Here is an 18,002-nt window from a genome sequence, read left to right as displayed (position 1 = left end):
CTCTTTCTTCATTAGAACAGTCTTTCCTGCCCGGTCTCTGTTGTGTCCCATTACTTATCTCAGATATTTCCTATATTTAGCCAGACCTATTTACTGGCTGTGGTATTGGTATTTGCTTAATGTCAAAACTTTCTTGTTTTCTGTAAAGATATTATGTCAGGTCTTTGTTGTTGTCTGTGTCCCCCACAAAAAGGTTCAAGAAGTAGTCCTAATTTTTTACATTTTATTGCAGATGATTATTCTTTGCAAAGTAAATTCTTACTAGGTTTACTGCAAGTCCACTATGGACAGGAAACCAGCTTTTTGCAAAATACAAGCCACATCCTTTATTTGTAACACTATCTGATCTTGGACTTTTAATTTGGCAGTTCAATCTTTTCTCGAACCATCATGTTCATGTGAGTGGAAATAAGGATTTTCAAAAGGTAATTCATATCCTAATGCTATGGTTGTCCTAAGGCTTTCCAAACCACTTCCATCTGTTTTCCTAAAAAGGAAAATTGTGTGAATTGGTAATCATTCTATTCACCAATAAAACATTGATATTCCTTGTCTCTTTATTCTATATACCCTTTATAATATTTATAAAAAAAACTTTACTTTGTCTTTACGAGGCTTGCACTACTGTTGTACTACTATCCACTGTTAATGTTTGTGATGACTCTTAATATTGGGTCACAGATACCTCCTGGATCCAGGGTAGTGTGGCAACAAATGTTAGCAGGTAGTGAAACTTCACTAAAGAAGTGGGAGAGAAATGTTCTATGTCCGTTATGAACACTGGACCCAGGAACTGCTGAGTATAGGTAATTTTAGACTTAAGAGGGTACAGTAAGAATGGAAGTCCATTAACATGTAATGAATGCTCTGTTTAAACAGTCACTAATAATTGTATAGATTCTCTTCACACCATAATTTTATGTTCCGGTCTATGTTCAAAAATGGGATTCATTTCCACAAATCTTGGTGGTTCACCAAATGTTTTGCAGGCTTGTTATGATGGCTACCTGGGCATTATGTTGTCTATTTAGATATCTAACTATGAGGACTTTTAGGTGTATGTATTTTAAGTTCCTGGGACACTTAAAATTCAGGAGTCCATTTAGGTATTTATTGTTTAAAGGCAGTTGGTTGAACCAGAGCCTATTTTGTAGATTTAAAGCAAATTTTAGTAATACTTTCCATTTATCATCCAATTTTTTTTGCCTAAATATGAATGCACATTGGTGACAATGAATCACAAATAAATCCATGGTGGTTATAGTACTTACAAATGTGCAAATGTTGATGGGGGGACCGGTGCACTGCTTTATACATTTTTTAATAAATAAAAGAGTTGTATGTAGATAGGTATATGTAGATAGATATAGATTTGCAAAATATTTTAAAATCTGTACAGTGTCCACTATAAAGTTTGTATTATTAACATTTTAATCTATAGTTTTATGAACCCCATTTTCCTGAGGGATTGCATCTGATTGTTCTTGTTGTCCTACATGTTTCCAGTGTTAAATTTTGTTTGATTTTAAAAGGTTAGTTACTTTGACCGCAGTGCTTAGATAAAGGAAGATTTCCCACAGAGAATATTGACACCTAGTTTACCTTAATCCACCAACCTGTACAAAGCAAAAGATGAGCAGAAGAAAAACGTTTGCACACTTGGTTCTTTAAAACATCTACGATCTCTTCAACCTAAACCTCAAAGAAACCATCCTAATAAAGCGCAATTTCCAACATATTTCCTGTTGTTAACATAAAAGAACAAACAGTAATTATACAGGGTTAAGGTGTATCAAAACCTAGACAACTACATACTGCCTAGGTTTACAAACCTACCTTAAACAAGATTTTTAAGCAGCTTTGATGAGCATGGTTTTGAGGTGAATGTAATGCATTTTGTGTCCACAATACAGTAAACATTTATAAAAAGCTGCAACATCACTACCTAATTAGATATTTTCTACCTTTTATACCATGTTTTTCCGTGGGTTCCATATTTTTTTCTTTAAGGCAGACAATGAAGCTTCTAGAGAACTTAGTTGAGAGAAGATAGGTATAGCAGAGGTGCGATGTATAACAGGTGGATCGGGATCTACCAGGAGATGGCAAAGGCAACATGAGTAGATCGCAGAGCCCTGCCTTTCAAAATAAACTCTACCGCACACGAAAGTTATTAAGTCCTAGTTTTTATTGTTGGTAGATCATTTTGACTTGGTCATTTTAAAAGTAGCTCGCAAGCCAAAAAAGTGTGGGCACCCCTGGGCTATAGCCTATGTGTTGAAGGGTGTGTCTTTAAGCATGTTCTAGATCAGGGGTGTCAAACTCAAATACACAGCGGGCCTTAGACAAAGTCGTGGGCCAACCTTGAAATTTATTAAAAAAAATTGAGGAAATTTTTCCTTCTCATTAGATATAAACCCTTTTCATATGGAAACAAAAAGGTTTTGTTTCACATTCAATCTGGAACAAGCTTATAATAGAGAGGCATAAAAGAGGCATAACATTTTTTTAAAAATTTTATTTAAGAATCAGTCTTATGCTTCTTTCTCTATTTGTAGCTTTTGAGTTAAATTTCAATGGTAAGCTTTTTGCACAGGCTAACAATAATAATACAAATATTCTTCTATGAAAATCTAACCATTCCATGCCTTGGAGTAGTAAGGAAAAGTAAGTCTGAGGGGTTGAATGAGTGCTGAAAATGCAGGACGCAGCCAATGCCGAGCTAAATCTTAGGAGGCCCGCCGCTGAAACCTCCTCTTCATTGAAATAGCGCCACTACTAAAATTCCCGGCATTAGTTGCATCTATAAAACAGTCCAATGCGGGGCCATGTCTATAGACGCGAGTGATGCCGGGAATTGTAGTAGCAGTGCTATTTTAATGCAGTGGCGGGCCAGCTGCAAACTCATATTTAGGATTCTTTTGGAGACCAAAAAAAAGGACGGGGGCCAAATTTGGCCCCCAGGCCAGAGTTTGACACCCCTGTTCTAGATGCAGACAGACCAGTTAGTGATAACAAAGTTTATTTGGAGTTGTTTGGAATCTAGCAAACAGTCCGATGATATCCTTTTACAGAAAAAGAACTGCAGTAAAATCGAGGGGGGGGGGGGGTTATATTTCAATTTTTTTGTTATAGGATTACCTGATTTTGTTACTTTGCTCTGGTGAATATACTTTTAAATAAAATTTAAAAAAATGACTAGTTTCAGTCTCCTAAAATCTGTTGCAGTCTCAAGCATTTTTTTCTTTTGAAACTTTCTTTTTTGTACATAAAAAGAGCAAGTATTCTGTTTTTATATCCAAGATCTTTTTATTGCTAGATATTTTTTTGCATAGAAATTGTTTGTAGCTGAAGAAGCTGTCACTGTCAGGATCCATGTTATGTTTAGGCTGCATGCCTATTATGGCTGTGTTCACTGTGTTAAAAATTGTGGAAACCTGCTGTTTCTAAAGGAGGTGAGCTTTCTAGTTTCTATGAAGCCACTTGTCTTCTTCCTCTAGAAAATGTGCTTGCTGGAACTGCTTATAAGAGAAGTTCCTTCTTTATCTAAGAAAAAATGTCTAAAACTGGGGGAAGGGTGGAGAGAAGAATGTGGATGATCTGTTTCTTAGCATGGAGCTTTGACTGCAGAAGTCATCTGCTCTTTTGGTTAAGAAAAAAAGGCTCTGCTATGTAATGGACTGTGCTGAAGAGACATGGGGTGGGGTTTCATGTGTTTTTTTTGTAATTTGATCTACAGCAGATATCAACCTCTTTCACACAATCCAGTGCTGTGTTCAGTAAATTTAGAGCTTGGCGTATTTGATCATTTATATTAAAGGTATCCAGATCTGCAGGAACAAAAAAAGGACAAGCTGTTGGTTTAGATGAAACAAAGCCATGTTAAGCAATTTTCTACTAGAGGATAAGTGCCATTGGCTGAAGAAAGGTGACGTTTGCCTACTATTACTTGTATATTTGTAGCTAGATGAACTTTTTTTTGGAGGAAATTGTGAAACTTATATTGCTGTTCTCTGCACTCAGGTGACATGTTACTTCACATTTACCTCTTTATCTTCACAAGTTTAAAATGTTTTATGGATCAAAGGTGAAAAAGTATGATTATATCTATACTCCTATAAGCAAAAATAAAACTTTAAAAAGCTTTTAAAAACATATATTTTAGCAAGAGAACTTTTAAAAGTTTTAAATAAAGTGTGTTTGAATTACAAAATCTGCCAGGTTTTATTGTGAAGAGAACGACTTACCTTCATTTCTGTCCTTATTTTTGGGGGGGTCCCTGAGATTTATGGCACATGGTCAAGAGTTGCCACCGGTCTGATTTAATAAAGTTCTCTAAAATTGTAGAAGATAGACTATCATGGGAAAACCTGGTTGATCCAGCAATCCTGAATGGATCTGGTCCAGGATTGAAAACATTTGGCAAATAGCAAATTATTTTTAAGAAATTCATTCTGGGTTTGTTAGTTTGATAGTCTATCTTTTCCAGTCTTGAAAAGATATGTGTATCAATAATTTGTATGTTTTTTGCTTTTAGTTGTATTACATTTTGGGTTTTTACCTTATTGGTAACGTATAAAGTTTCTAATGTAATGTGAAAAGGCAAATGGAGACAACGTTTAGTAGCACCAAGGACTTAAATATTTTTTGTAAATATGAATTTTATTCAGTATCATACAAACATTTTTTGTGCTCTGTTGTCTCTGGTATACTACAACCAAGTGAAGGGATACACCACTTAACCAAACCACACTAAGTAGCCCTGCAAATGTTTTTTAATATCTTCAATCAGATAAATTTGCAGGTTCTGTTGTACATTATATTACAAGTTTGTATGTTCTTTCTGTGTTTCAGAATTTCCTAATGTAAAAAATAACATTAGACCATGGAAGTTCTTCAATGTGATGGTTGTGACTTCAGAGCTCAATCCTATGAAGATCTAAAGGCTCACATACAAGATGTTCATACAGCATTTTTGCAGCCCACAGATGTTACTGAGGAAGGCACTAGTCAGGCTAGATCTGTGGGTACGAATTCCACCAACCAGTCAGAAGCTGTGTTTCCTTCTATGAAAGATGAATTTGTGCCTACAGAAGAAACTCATGGTGGGTTCAATATATTTTGACATTGTTTGTTTACTCCAGTGGTCATTGAGAGTCTCCATTTAATCATGTTGGCTAGTCACATCAGACCATCCAATGATTTCATATTTAGTGTGAGAGTGGTGGCAGATCACAAGTAGAATACCCGAGAGCTTACCTGTCTTTTGTTAGTTTTAGATGCACTTTTTTAGAGAGTGTATTTTGGAACTAATATTTTGCTTGTGTGTTTCTTTTAGGTCAGACTTCTACTCAAGCAACAACAGGATCATACTACAGTCAAGGCCTTGGAATCTATGGGCTATCTTCTGCCAGCAATTCTAAACCAACCAATAAGTTTTTCCAGTGCAAATTCTGTATTCGTTATTTTAGATCTAAATACCTTCTTGTGGAGCATACTAAAAAAGTCCATGGATCTGGAGGAGGGAACGCTGGAGGCTCTGCAAATGTAAATTATAATGTTATGCTACATGATGGTTTTGGCAAGGTCTTCTCTTGTCAGTTTTGCACTTATAAGTCACCAAGAAAAGCAAGAATAATTAAGCATCAGAAAATGTACCACAAGAATAGCCTGAAAGAAATGTCAGCAACTTCAGTTTCGCAAACTCCTTCTGTATCATTGCCAATACAAGAAACTTGTAAAGAACTTCCTGCTGAAGTAGTGGAACGCAGTATTTTAGAATCTATGGTGAAACCTTTGACAAAGTCTAGGGGGAACTTCTGCTGTGAATGGTGCAGCTACCAGACACCAAGACGGGAGCGCTGGTGTGATCACATGATGAAGAAACACCGGGGAATGGTAAAAATACTATCAAGTTTAAGGCAGGATGGACTAAATCTAGCCGATCTACAAAATAGAAGTTCTCAAATGCCTAATCCTGGGTCCAGTTATATGCCTCTAAACATGGCAACGCATGATGCGGCTAATGCCAGTATGTCAGCTTACAGAAATCCTATAAGTAATCTTTCAGGAGGCAATCCATCCAAATATCAATCAATGCCATATGTTCCAGTGAAGCCTAAACCCACCACGAATCCTGGCCTTTTGAATATGTCAGAAAGGTCTACCTATGGAATGTCCGAAAGGTCCAGTTCCATGATGGATATGGATGAGAACAGTTTTTTAAATGATTCAAGTTCAGATGATGAATATATAGACATTGATGGGGAAAATGGTTTAGGTTCAATGGAACTTGGAATGTCTGGAGAACCACTGTTGGGATCAGAGAACAAACTGTTGGAGACAAAGGGAATTCCCTTTAGAAGGTTCATGAACAGATTTCAATGTCCCTTTTGCCCATTTCTAACAATGCATCGACGAAGTATCTCTCGTCATATTGAAAATATACACTTGTCTGGAAAAACCCCTGTTTACAAGTGTGATGAATGTCCCTTTTCATGCAAAAGTCCACTAAAGCTTGGTGTGCACAAACAGTGCCATGGTGGTACATCATCAGATTGGGATCCTATGAATTGTCTTAATGAAAGCATGTCTGCATCATTAAACGAAACATATGATAGTAACAACATAAATGGCAAAAAAACTGGAAGTATAGCAGAATCATCTCAGCAGAACCCATACAAATGTACTATGTGTAATTATTCCACAACAACTTTAAAAGGTCTGCGTGTTCACCAACAACATAAACACTCATTCTGTGATAACTTGCCAAACAGTAGTGGTAATCTGGTACATCAAATGCAAGGTGATGAAACTGATTTGAATGACTCTGGCACAGTAAAAAAGAGTCAGACTTCTATTTTAGGATTATCTTCCAAAAATAATTTTGTAGCTAAAGCATCTCGTAAAAGCTCAAGTGAGTTTCCTTTGGACTTGTCACCTGTAAAGAAAAGAACTAGAATTGATGAAATTGCAAGCAATCTACAGAGCAAGATCAACCAAAGCAAAAGTAAGGAGGATGCAATCATTAATGTGGAAGATGATGAAGATGAGGAGGAGAATGAAGTGGAAATAGAAGTGGAATTAGAAAAAGAAGATGATCCCTCAGAACAGATGGAGTCAGGAGATCAGTATCACATGCAACAAGTGTGGAATAGAGATATTGGAATGGCACAAAAGAACCCAAATTTTAGAAGCACACAGAATAATTATTCTGGAGGCAACAGTGCAGAAATTGAGTTGACTTTATCAGATGATGAAGATGATTACTTCTACCAGTCTGCTAATATGAAAGACCAAGAACAAAATTCTTCTATTTCTTTGAACCATTCTAATCTGTATGAGAGTGACCAAATGGGTGAAAATGCTGAGTTCAATGAGGAGTCTGGAAGGTTATATTATTGCAAGCATTGTGATTTTAGCAATAAGTCCGCCAGAAGTGTTAGTACTCATTATCAACGGATGCATCCCTACATAAAGTTTAGTTTTAGATATATCTTGGATCCTAATGATCACAGTGCGGTTTACAGGTGTCTTGAATGCTATATTGACTATAACAATTTTGAGGATTTGCAGCAGCACTATACAGAGCACCACCCTGAAGCAATGAACGTTCTTAACTTTGACCAGTCAGACCTGATTTATAAATGCCGCTTTTGTTCATACACAAGCCCTAATGTTAGGAGCTTAATGCCACACTACCAAAGAATGCACCCAACTGTAAAAATCAATAATGCTATGATATTTTCTAGTTATGTTGTTGACCGACCAGAAGACCTTAATTCGGAATCACAAACCTTAAGAGAAATCTTGAATTCTGCTCCCAAGAACATGTTGACATCCACTCCATCAAACCATGGAAATAGCTCTACATCATCATTTGCTAAAACTACTCAAAAGTCATTTCCAGGAGAGAATGACAACCAGAAGAGTTCTGTTAACAATGTAGTAGTTTATGACTGCGACATATGTGGATTTGCAAGTCCAAATATGCATTCGGTTTTAGTTCACTGTCAGAAAAAGCATCCTGAAGAGAAGGCATCATATTTCAGGATTCAGAAAACAATGCGTGTTGTTTCCGTGGATAGTGGAACAGCCATTTCTCAGCTGGCATTTGATGGAGGGGCTTCTGTTACTCCAAGTATTACCAACGTGGCTTCAGCCCCAGAAGTAAATGTTGAACTATACTACTGCAAACATTGTTCATATAGTAACCGCTCTGTTGTTGGAGTATTGGTGCATTATCAAAAGAGACATCCTGAAATTAAAGTTACTGCTAAATATATTAGACAGGCACCTCCAACATCTGAGTCAATAAGAAATGTGGAAGGCCATCAAAACATGCCAGGAAAGCAGCCACATGTGCCAATGCAAAACACAAAAAAAAGTAATAGTCAGCCCAAAGATAATGAGATGTTTTTTTGTCAACATTGTGACTATGGAAATCAAACTGTCAAAGGTGTTCTTATACATTATCAAAAAAAGCACAAAGACTACAAGGTGAATGCAGATACGGTTAGACAACATACAGCTGCAATAAGAAGTCTTTGTGAACAAGGCCAAAGGAAGATGACTGGTACACAAAATCCACCTTTCATGACAGAGCCAGAAAAGACAAAACTTAGGAGTCTCAAATGCAGGCAGTGTTCGTTTTCATCACCATATGTTTATGCCCTGAGAAAGCATATGAAAAAAGATCATCCTAATCTTAAGGCTACAGTGACTTCAATTTTGAAATGGGCTTTCTTAGATGGATTTATTGAAGCAGGATATCACTGTGAATGGTGTATTTATTCTCATTCAGAGCCAAGTGGTCTTCTTGAACATTACCAAAGGAGACATCCTGAGCACTATGTAGATTATACTTATATGGCAACAAAGTTATGTGCAGGACCTGATCCTACACATGGACCAGTAATGTCTGAAATCAAATCCTATAAATGCAGAGACTGTAACTTTGAAGCTCCTTCTATTTGGGATATCACTAATCACTATCAATCTTTCCATCCATGGGCACTGAAAGGAGATGAATCTGTACTCCTTGACATCATAAAGGAGAAAGGAACTGTACAAAAGTCAAATTCAGAAGAATCATCATCACTTACTGAGTCTTCTCATAAAGTTTCCATAAATTTAGAACCGTTTTTAGAAATAGGAGATGGTTCCATTGTAGTACAAGAAAAATCTACATCATTGTCTGCTTCCCAGTATTCATCACCTTATCAGTGCACAGTCTGCCAATCTGAATACAATAATTTACACGGCCTTCTAACACACTATGGTAAGAAGCATCCTGGCATGAAGGTTAAAGCTGCTGATTTTGCCCAGGATGTAGATATTAACCCAGGAGCAGTGTATAAATGTAGACATTGCCCATATATTAACACACGTATACATGGAGTTCTTACCCACTACCAAAAACGTCATCCTTTGATAAAGGTCACTGCTGAAGATTTTGTGCATGATGTGGAACCACCTAATGAATCCACTCAAAATGAAAGTGATGAAAATAGTAAAATATTTAAACAAGGATATGGTGCCTACAGATGTAAATTATGCCCTTATACCCATGGCACACTTGAAAAACTGAAAATTCATTATGAAAGATATCATCATCAAGCAGAGCCTGACATGCTCCCCAAGACACCAGAGAAAGAGGCTACTAGTGCTAATTTAGATATTCAGTCTGACCACATACCTCCTCACACAGTTGTTACACTGGAACCTGGGGAAGTTACTGGACTTACCGGTTTCAGGCCACGCAAGAACATTAACCCACATACTTTATTTAGATGTCAACTGTGCAAATATTTCTGCTCTACCAGAAAAGGGATCGCAAGGCATTATCGTATCAAACATAATAATGTCCGAGCTCAACCAGAAGGCAAAAACAATCTGTTCAAATGTGCACTGTGTTCTTATACTAATCCAATTCGAAAAGGCCTTGCTGCACATTACCAGAAGAGACATGATATAGATGCCTACTATACCCATTGCCTAGCTGCATCTAAAACTGTTGATGATGAACCAAACAAAGTTGTCATTCCAACTACACAGGAAGACTCTTCTGAAATGAATGATGATTTGAAAATGGCCATTGATAGCAAAAAATGTTCTCTTTGTGCATTTCAGTCTTATAGCAAAAAAGGTATTGTGTCACATTATATAAAAAGGCATCCTGGAGTTTTTCCCAAAAAACAGCATGCTAGTAAGCTTGGGGATTATTTTACACCTGTGTATGGTGAAGAAAATGAGAGCCAAAACTCTTTGGAGGAGAAACCTGAAATGGATGCACCATCAGAGGACTCAGAAAGTCAAGAACCGGAACTGCTTCCATTTAGATGTATCAAATGCTTTAAGTTGTCATTTAGCACAGCTGATCTGCTGTGTATGCACTACACAGATCATCACTGCAAAGACATAAAGAGGGACTTCTCCATTTTGGGTACCACAGGTACCCGTTCCTATACAACCATTTATCAGTGCAAACACTGCAATACCAAATTAAGCAGCATTGCTGAGCTAACCTTCCATATAAACTCACACGTTGAAGATTTCCAAAAACGTGCCAAGCGCCAAGAAAGAAGGAAGCAGCTATTACAAAAGCAAAAAACTGAAAGTTCAGTTTCAGATTGCAAGCAGGAAAAGGTAAGATACTCATAAATATGATATCTTATATATTTAAAAAGTTTTTTTATAAGTATCTTAAGTGAAAAGATTAAAATTTCAAAGCACACTGTCTTGACCATTCTATAAACCCTGGTAAAACAGTGGGGCGTTTTTTTGTAACCAGCACTAGATTAAATCCCAACTAAACCAAAAATCCTTCAAGGCAAATTCCCAAAGCAATATTGTTGGTTAGTGTAAATTAAAGCAAATATCTAAAAAATAAATTCAAAAATTATTTCTGCAGTTGTGTTTGGCTATACCTATGTACCTAATATGCCTTTTTTGTTTCTTGGTAATCAATATTTTACAATTCCTTACCACCTGCTTGCTGTGACTACATGCCCTACCCCTCCTCATTTAAACACATGGTTTACACTATAATGCAGAAAAATGTAGTTTGGCATCTGTTGTTCTTCCACTTTTGAGTGTTGCATTCTCATACCTGTTTGACCTTAACTTTAGCTGGTATTTTAAAGAAAACGAGATGTAGTTCAGTGTGTAAGAATATTTTTGCCGATAATTCCAGTATTTAGACCACCACTTATCAGTCTGATCACCATTATAATTTGCTTTGTTCAGTTTTGGGCCTAGTTGGGGTTTGAAAGTGAGTTGGTATGGAATACAAAGACACTTTCTCATTGATAATTGCTTGCTGGTGTTTGTTATATTTTCAATGTTAGCTCTGAATTCAGTAACAACTTAGGTTATTATTGAATCCTAATTGTGTGTGTTGTATTGACTTTTGGGTAGATATATAAGTGTTTTTATGAATATAATTAAACTTTCTCTATACAAGGCTGGCCGGAAGTTTAAAGAAATTAGTGTTTTGTTTTGTATTTATAGCCAAAGATTACAAAACTGAATTTTAAATTGAAGTTATATTTTAAATAGTCATAAATCTAAAATCTTATCTCCATATATACCATGTGTTAAAGTTGCTGTATTATATATGTTATTTAAAAGGGTCAACATACATAAGATGTATTCAGAACACAATTTTTGTAGTATACATAATAATAATGTCTCCTTGAAAGCAATATGTATAATTTAATAAGTGTACTTTCTATTAAAATTATATTTAAATAAAAAATTTTCATTTGTCATATATTGGGAGATATAATTTACAAATTGACATTTCATCCAACATTTGGTTTTCACACACTTCTTCATATAAAAATTTTTTTAGCATTTTGTTTTTGTGGTCATCTATAGCCTAAATCCTTGTAGTTTCTTAAAGACCTTGATATATCCCATTGTGTGAGTCTTTGTGCTGCCTTGTTTGTAGCCCTCTGTTTCTCTTGTTGATAGTCAATAGCTGGAAGGAGTTTTGATATTGATCATCATATCTTAAGCAGTTATTTTGAAAAAAGGTTGATTCGGGTTGCAAGCACTCATGGTTAAGTCATTTTGTCATGTAAATAATAAATATCCAGTTTTATAATAAAGGGGTTGCCTAAATGCTTTGGTTTATCGAAGGAAAAAAATGGTTTATGACAAAGACAATTCAAAGTGTATACATGGTAGGAAAACATAATGAAGAATTGGTTTGTGAAGTGGTTTTTACCCAGTGAATGTTGTCTTTTAACTAAAAAAATAATAATATTTGGGACCTCCACTAAACTATTCCTCAGATAAATAAATAATTTAAAATAATGGATTGGGTGCATTATGAATCCTTACTTTAATTTATTGGCATATATTATGATGATCTCTAAAATGGATTTAGTCAACTGTAAATTTGAATTTTTTTTAAATATTACAATTGTTTTTACAAATTCAAAAGAGATGGAGATTTTTGTTTCTTGTACTTTATACAATGCATTATTATCCAGCAGTACCTTGTGAGTAATAAGACACTTAGTTAAGACACTTAGTCTAAATTGGCCATTTCTCTAGTTCGTCTGTTAACCAAGTAGAAAGTCGCCAATTACTACTTGTGAAGAATGTTCATTTTAGTGTTTTATATGGCTGTGACTTTTGTGCATTTTTCTGGATATAGTTACAGACAGGAAATGATCAAGAGACAGTGAAAAAGGGATTAAAGGAAAAGGCAGTTGTGGGTTACAAATGTAATTTCTGCGTGGAAGTCCATCCCACTCTTCGAGCCATCTGTAATCATCTTCGCAAACACATCCAGTACGGAAACGATCCCCCACTTTCACCTGAATTAAAGGTACAACTGTAACTTCTAGTAAAATCAGCTAAAATGCTAGAGCAGTTTTTTTTTATATATTGTTTGCCATACACGGGGTTGATATTTTTCCTGTTTGTTTGAGCCTTTCATTTGATAATTTTATTGATTCATCATAAACCAATATTTTTTTTTTTTTTTTTGTAATTTGAATCAGCCAAAAGTGATTGATATTTAGTGTGAAGTTGAATGAACCTTGTTTAGTCAGGTGGGACATTTTCTGCCAATTTTACAAGTATCTGCCAGGTAAGTTTAAATAATTTTCAAAAACTGAAAAGAGGTGGAATGAAGTTAATTAATGTATGGCTAGGTTTAGATATTTTTGAAAACCATACTGGTTGAACATTCTACAGTGCCAACCTCTGTGCAGTGAATTCCTACAAATATGTTTGTCTAGTTCTTATGGAGCTTTCTATCCCAGTCCCAAGACCACCCTGGAGTACATGCAATCTTCTTAATAGGCAGACAAGTGAATTTACCCACTCAACTTTGCTATTCTGAATAGCAAGGAAATACATAGAGTGATGGCAAGCATGGTTAGTAAACTGTAGTAAGCAAGAAAAATAAAGATATGAAAATTAAAGTCCTTTCAGTGATTCTTCAGTTTAGGTATTTTGCAAATGCAGTCCTGCTGCTGGTTGTCTTTCAGTTCCCATCTGCCTATAGGGGAAAGTGGATAGGTGGAGGATAGCTTTTTTGAAATTGCTAGCAGTGCAGGTGACAAGATGGGGAGGTTTGTCATGTAAACAAATAACCTGTGCGGGTCAGCCAGTGAGGGGTAGGTTTATTCTATTAGTAAAGCACATGGAGCATATGTATTTAGTGTTGCATTCATAACAATTATTTCATCTACTTCATTTGTATATGTGAGATCTCCATAAATCTTAATGAGATAAGAGTCCAGAAGTTTTAAAAAACTACTGAAATGTTTCTACACTTCCACACTGTTTCCCAAAAATATATGTATGTGTACCTGTATAACACAGGCAACATGCTCCTAATGCATGCAGTGTTTGCATGCTCCTACATTGTTGTTTGATAGTTATCTATCAAGCAGGTAGAACCACCACCATTCTTGTGCCTGGCTTGAAAGCATATCTAAACAAAACAAAAAAATACACAGCAGTGAGTGAGCATTACAAATAAAGAAAACAAATGAAGCCACATATCTTAGGACTGATATGCTAGTTTTTGGATATCATTTAATTACACATCTTTGAATGGTGGAGGATGCAAATACTGCCCAGCCCTTTGTCTGCTGAGCAATGTTTCTGTTATACACGTATATAGGTTTTTATGATGATTTTTTAATTATTATTATTCACCGTTATATTTTTCTTTTAAATCTAATGTTTTTCATCTTGTTGACTTTGTGCCAAGTTCATCCTATGTGTCATCCACCTGATTTTATATAAATATTGGTTCTTAAAATTCTGTCAAAGGTTCATTAAAGAAAACCTCCTCTTTTTGCTTCTTTCATTGAAAGGATGACATGGAAATGAGTATTACAGAAGTTGAAAAAGAACCTGAAGATTCAAAACCAGAGGCAGAAGAAGCACCTGTGGAACTAAAAATAGAACCAAAACTGCCAAAGCGATGTAGGGTTGGTGGCTACCCTTGTAAGCAGTGTGACCGTGTTCTAATGTCTATGCAAGGCTTGCGTTCCCATGAGAGGAGTCACTTGGCACTTGCCATGTTTACTCGAGAAGACAAATACAGCTGCCAGTTCTGCTCCTTTGTCTCTGCCTTCAGGCACAAGTAAGGATTTTGAGAAAGTATTAAAAAATTCAGTTTGATTTATGGGTGTATATTCATTTTACTTGTGCAAATATTAATATGCTCATTGTTTTAGAAGTATTTTTTTCTTTTCATGTATGTTTTTCCTGTTTTTACATGAATTCAGATTGAGGGCCAATTGCATTTAAGGCAAAAAGTGTATTGATTTAAGTGCTGTCTTAAGGATATATTAAAAGCTTAAAATTTTCTTTAAAACAGGACTCCTGGCAAATGGCATAATACTTAGCATGCATTTAAATACCCATAACAATATTTGGATTTTAAATTTTTGTGCTAAAAAAGAACACTAAATGTCTGCATTCTAGATCAAAGATACTGCATTAATATAATTACTCCATTTAAAGTTTTACTGTGAATTGTAGTACCAAAATGCCTATATTGGTACTGTTCAGTTTTTGTGTTTCAGTATGTGCTCCTTATCTGCATATTGCCCTAAGTATGCCCTGAACAAGGTATCTGTAGTCATCTAGAGTAGACTGATTTAATGTAAGCTGAGAAAAGCAAAGCAACCATCTACTTTTTTAAAGGCTGGATAAAAAGTGTGCCATAGGTCATATTCATGAAACATAAATATGAAAAAGGACTTTCATGTTCATTGCCATATTTGACCAGTGCAGAGGCTTGATACTTTCGTAGAAGTCGGGCATTGTGCAGGGCAACATTAACATTAGTTGACTAAGATTCACATATAGGTTCACAAATAAGTTCTATTGCCTCATGCAGTCTTATGTGAATGTATATCTTCAATTAAGGCTATTTGGTATCCAACTTTTAATGCTGTACATACATTACCTGATTATGGGCACTACACCAACATTATAGTCCAGTTGACTATAAAGTGGAAGGACACCTTAGGATATGTACACACGTTAGACTTTTGCCGTTGGAAATTATCTTTCATGATCCTTTCCAAGGACAAGACTGAAAGATGCATTACCGAGCACTGTACATGCAGCGCTGTTCTGCTTTATGAAGAGGGGAGGTTGGAGAATGAGTGAGCAGCACCCCACTGCGCTCTCTCCACTTCACTTGCATTATGGTCATTCATCGTTCGTGGATCCCCTAGGACAGATCCATGAACCATGTCAGATACTCGTCCGATACTATCCCTGAAACGATAATCAGACACGAATCATTTGACGTGTGTATGTAGCCTTGTACACTTGACTAAGAGTTTATCACTGTACAAAAGACCAACACAACCACTGAGCTATCTTGATATTGTTAAGAAAGCAGACACCTCTGCTGTTCACATATTTAAATGCATAAGTATCCCTAGATAATCTCTGGTTGTCCTCTCCTTGACCCTTGGAGAAAATGTTTAGGAACATATGCAGATAACAGGGATCTTACTGGAGGCAATCATGTATTTCTCTTGCAGGCATGACAACATGAATTAGACCAAATGCATCTGAATTATTTTTGTATCAATTTAAACTACTTAAAGCAGTTATTATGTACAGTTTTCATGTGTTAAGTGATTTTACTAGATACCTTTTGCCATAACTTAAAAGTATAATAATCTTTAAATAATAGTCCAAATTTGCTATTGTTAGAACACAATGAAATATTATATTCAAGTAACTTTATTCAAGTAGTAGTATAAAGACAAATATGGTTATTTGTGTATTAAACATAATTATAAATGTGTTTCTTCATTCAAGGAAACATTCTATACACTAAACCATATGAATATATCCATATAAAATGTGGGCCAGAAACATGTTCCTTCAAAACTCACTAAAGCACCGTTGGAAATAGGGAGCCAAATGTTTCCCATTACCCTAACATTCCCAAAAATGTTATATGCCTAGAGCATACATTAATACATTCAGTTATTACATTAATTAAGTTTATTGCATATTCATCCTATACAATAAAAATACATTTAAGAAAATCAAAAGATTATCCTACTGTAGTGCATGTAGTTGTAGAAACAGTACTAAACCTTCAAATATAAAAAGTAACCAAAAAAAAAAAAAGGAAAGAGTACAAGAATGCATTTATTTTTATTTATTTTTTTGCCCAGTCTGGATCGACACCTTCAGGAACACCATGGACATCACAAGCCATTTAGATGCAAACACTGCCCGTTTAAATCTTCTTCAAATAGCCGTCTGAAAAACCATAATTCAAAAGCACATGGTAAGTTATTTTGTGATAAAGGCATGATGCTCAGTGTTATTGAAAACTATAAAATTTGATGTACAGTTTTACCCCATTAACGTTCTTGTATATTTTTAGGTGAACATGCCTACAAGTGCTCATTTTGTTCTGTATCAAAAATGACAATCAGTCAGTTGAAAGATCACTGTATAAAAGCCCACGGAAAAGCTCTCACACTACCGAAATTCCGAGCTATGGTTCCAAGTAGCCCACGTGCCAAACAAAATTCACAAGTTGTGAGGGAAGGTCTGGAAGGTAAGTACATAAATGTTGTCACCATGTTGTCATTGATTCTTAAAGATTTCAAATAAGTTTGTGACTGTAGACGCAACCCTATAAAGCACATGATTATTAACCAGTATTTATATAGCACCAACATAATATGCAGTGCTTTACAAAGTCCATAGTCATGTCACTAACTTTCCCTTAAAGGGTCTAACAATCTAATGGCCCTACCTCAGTCATATGTCATTAATACAGTCTAAGGTCAATTTAGGGGGAAAGCCAATTAACCGAAATGTATGTTTTTGGAATGTGGGAGGAAACCCACGCAAATATGGGGAGAACCTTCAAACTCCACATGAAGACAAGAGTTTTCTGTACTATCTATAGAAACAGTCTGTTGTGTATTTCTACCTCGTCTCCACCTACCCTAACTTTTTTATACATGGATAGGGTAAAGCCTAAAATTCAGTGAACAACTTACTTGTTTAGCTATATAAAAAAATCCCATTTTACCCTGCATATTGTAACATGAGATACAATTTTTGAAACGTAATGTTTCCTATAAAAGAATTACTTCTTCACTTGACGTGATCAATGGTAAACCAGATTAGGTGGAATTTCTCTGCCTGTAGCTTTATTACTTCTACAAATTGTGGTTTATGTAATGCCATAAATAAGGAACACTTTGATAATTGACCTTAATTGAGTTGAGTGCAACTCAATTTACAACATTGTTTCCCACAAATGGGATATACATACAAAGTAGTTACCTTACAAATAACATTAGGCAGTTTAGCCTTTAGAAACTAGAAAAAGAAGTTTGTGGCTTTATTCTATATAAAATTGCTTGGAACCACGACAGAGTGAGAGGGCCACATATGACTAGAAAACACTAATAATACAAGATTGTATTTAAATGTATATTAACAATCACGGTTACACAGACACTATCATC

General features: G+C 35.5%; 1 protein-coding gene across 5 annotated transcripts in view; it reads left to right on the top strand.

The window, feature by feature from the left end:
• The window catches only part of ZNF462 (zinc finger protein 462), a 57,353-nt gene that overhangs the window by 25,553 nt on the left and 13,798 nt on the right, over positions 1 to 18,002 (top strand). For 3 of the 5 annotated variants that reach the window (XM_072404350.1, XM_072404351.1, XM_072404353.1), the window contains exons 2-7: positions 4,855 to 5,105; positions 5,339 to 10,647; positions 12,668 to 12,841; positions 14,346 to 14,617; positions 16,686 to 16,801; positions 16,901 to 17,077. In XM_072404350.1, coding sequence (XP_072260451.1) covers positions 4,886 to 5,105; positions 5,339 to 10,647; positions 12,668 to 12,841; positions 14,346 to 14,617; positions 16,686 to 16,801; positions 16,901 to 17,077 — 6,268 coding nt within the window. In that variant the 5' untranslated portion in view covers positions 4,855 to 4,885. Of the gene's footprint in view, positions 1 to 3,847; positions 3,929 to 4,854; positions 5,106 to 5,338; positions 10,648 to 12,667; positions 12,842 to 14,345; positions 14,618 to 16,685; positions 16,802 to 16,900; positions 17,078 to 18,002 lie in introns of those variants that run through there. The other 2 variants (XM_072404352.1, XM_072404354.1) reach the window with 2 other exon arrangements.

This window comes from Pyxicephalus adspersus, chromosome 3, assembly GCF_032062135.1.
Source record: "Pyxicephalus adspersus chromosome 3, UCB_Pads_2.0, whole genome shotgun sequence".
In the NCBI taxonomy this organism is placed as follows: domain Eukaryota; kingdom Metazoa; phylum Chordata; class Amphibia; order Anura; family Pyxicephalidae; genus Pyxicephalus; species Pyxicephalus adspersus.
This window is presented reverse-complemented; position numbering and strand designations above follow the sequence as displayed.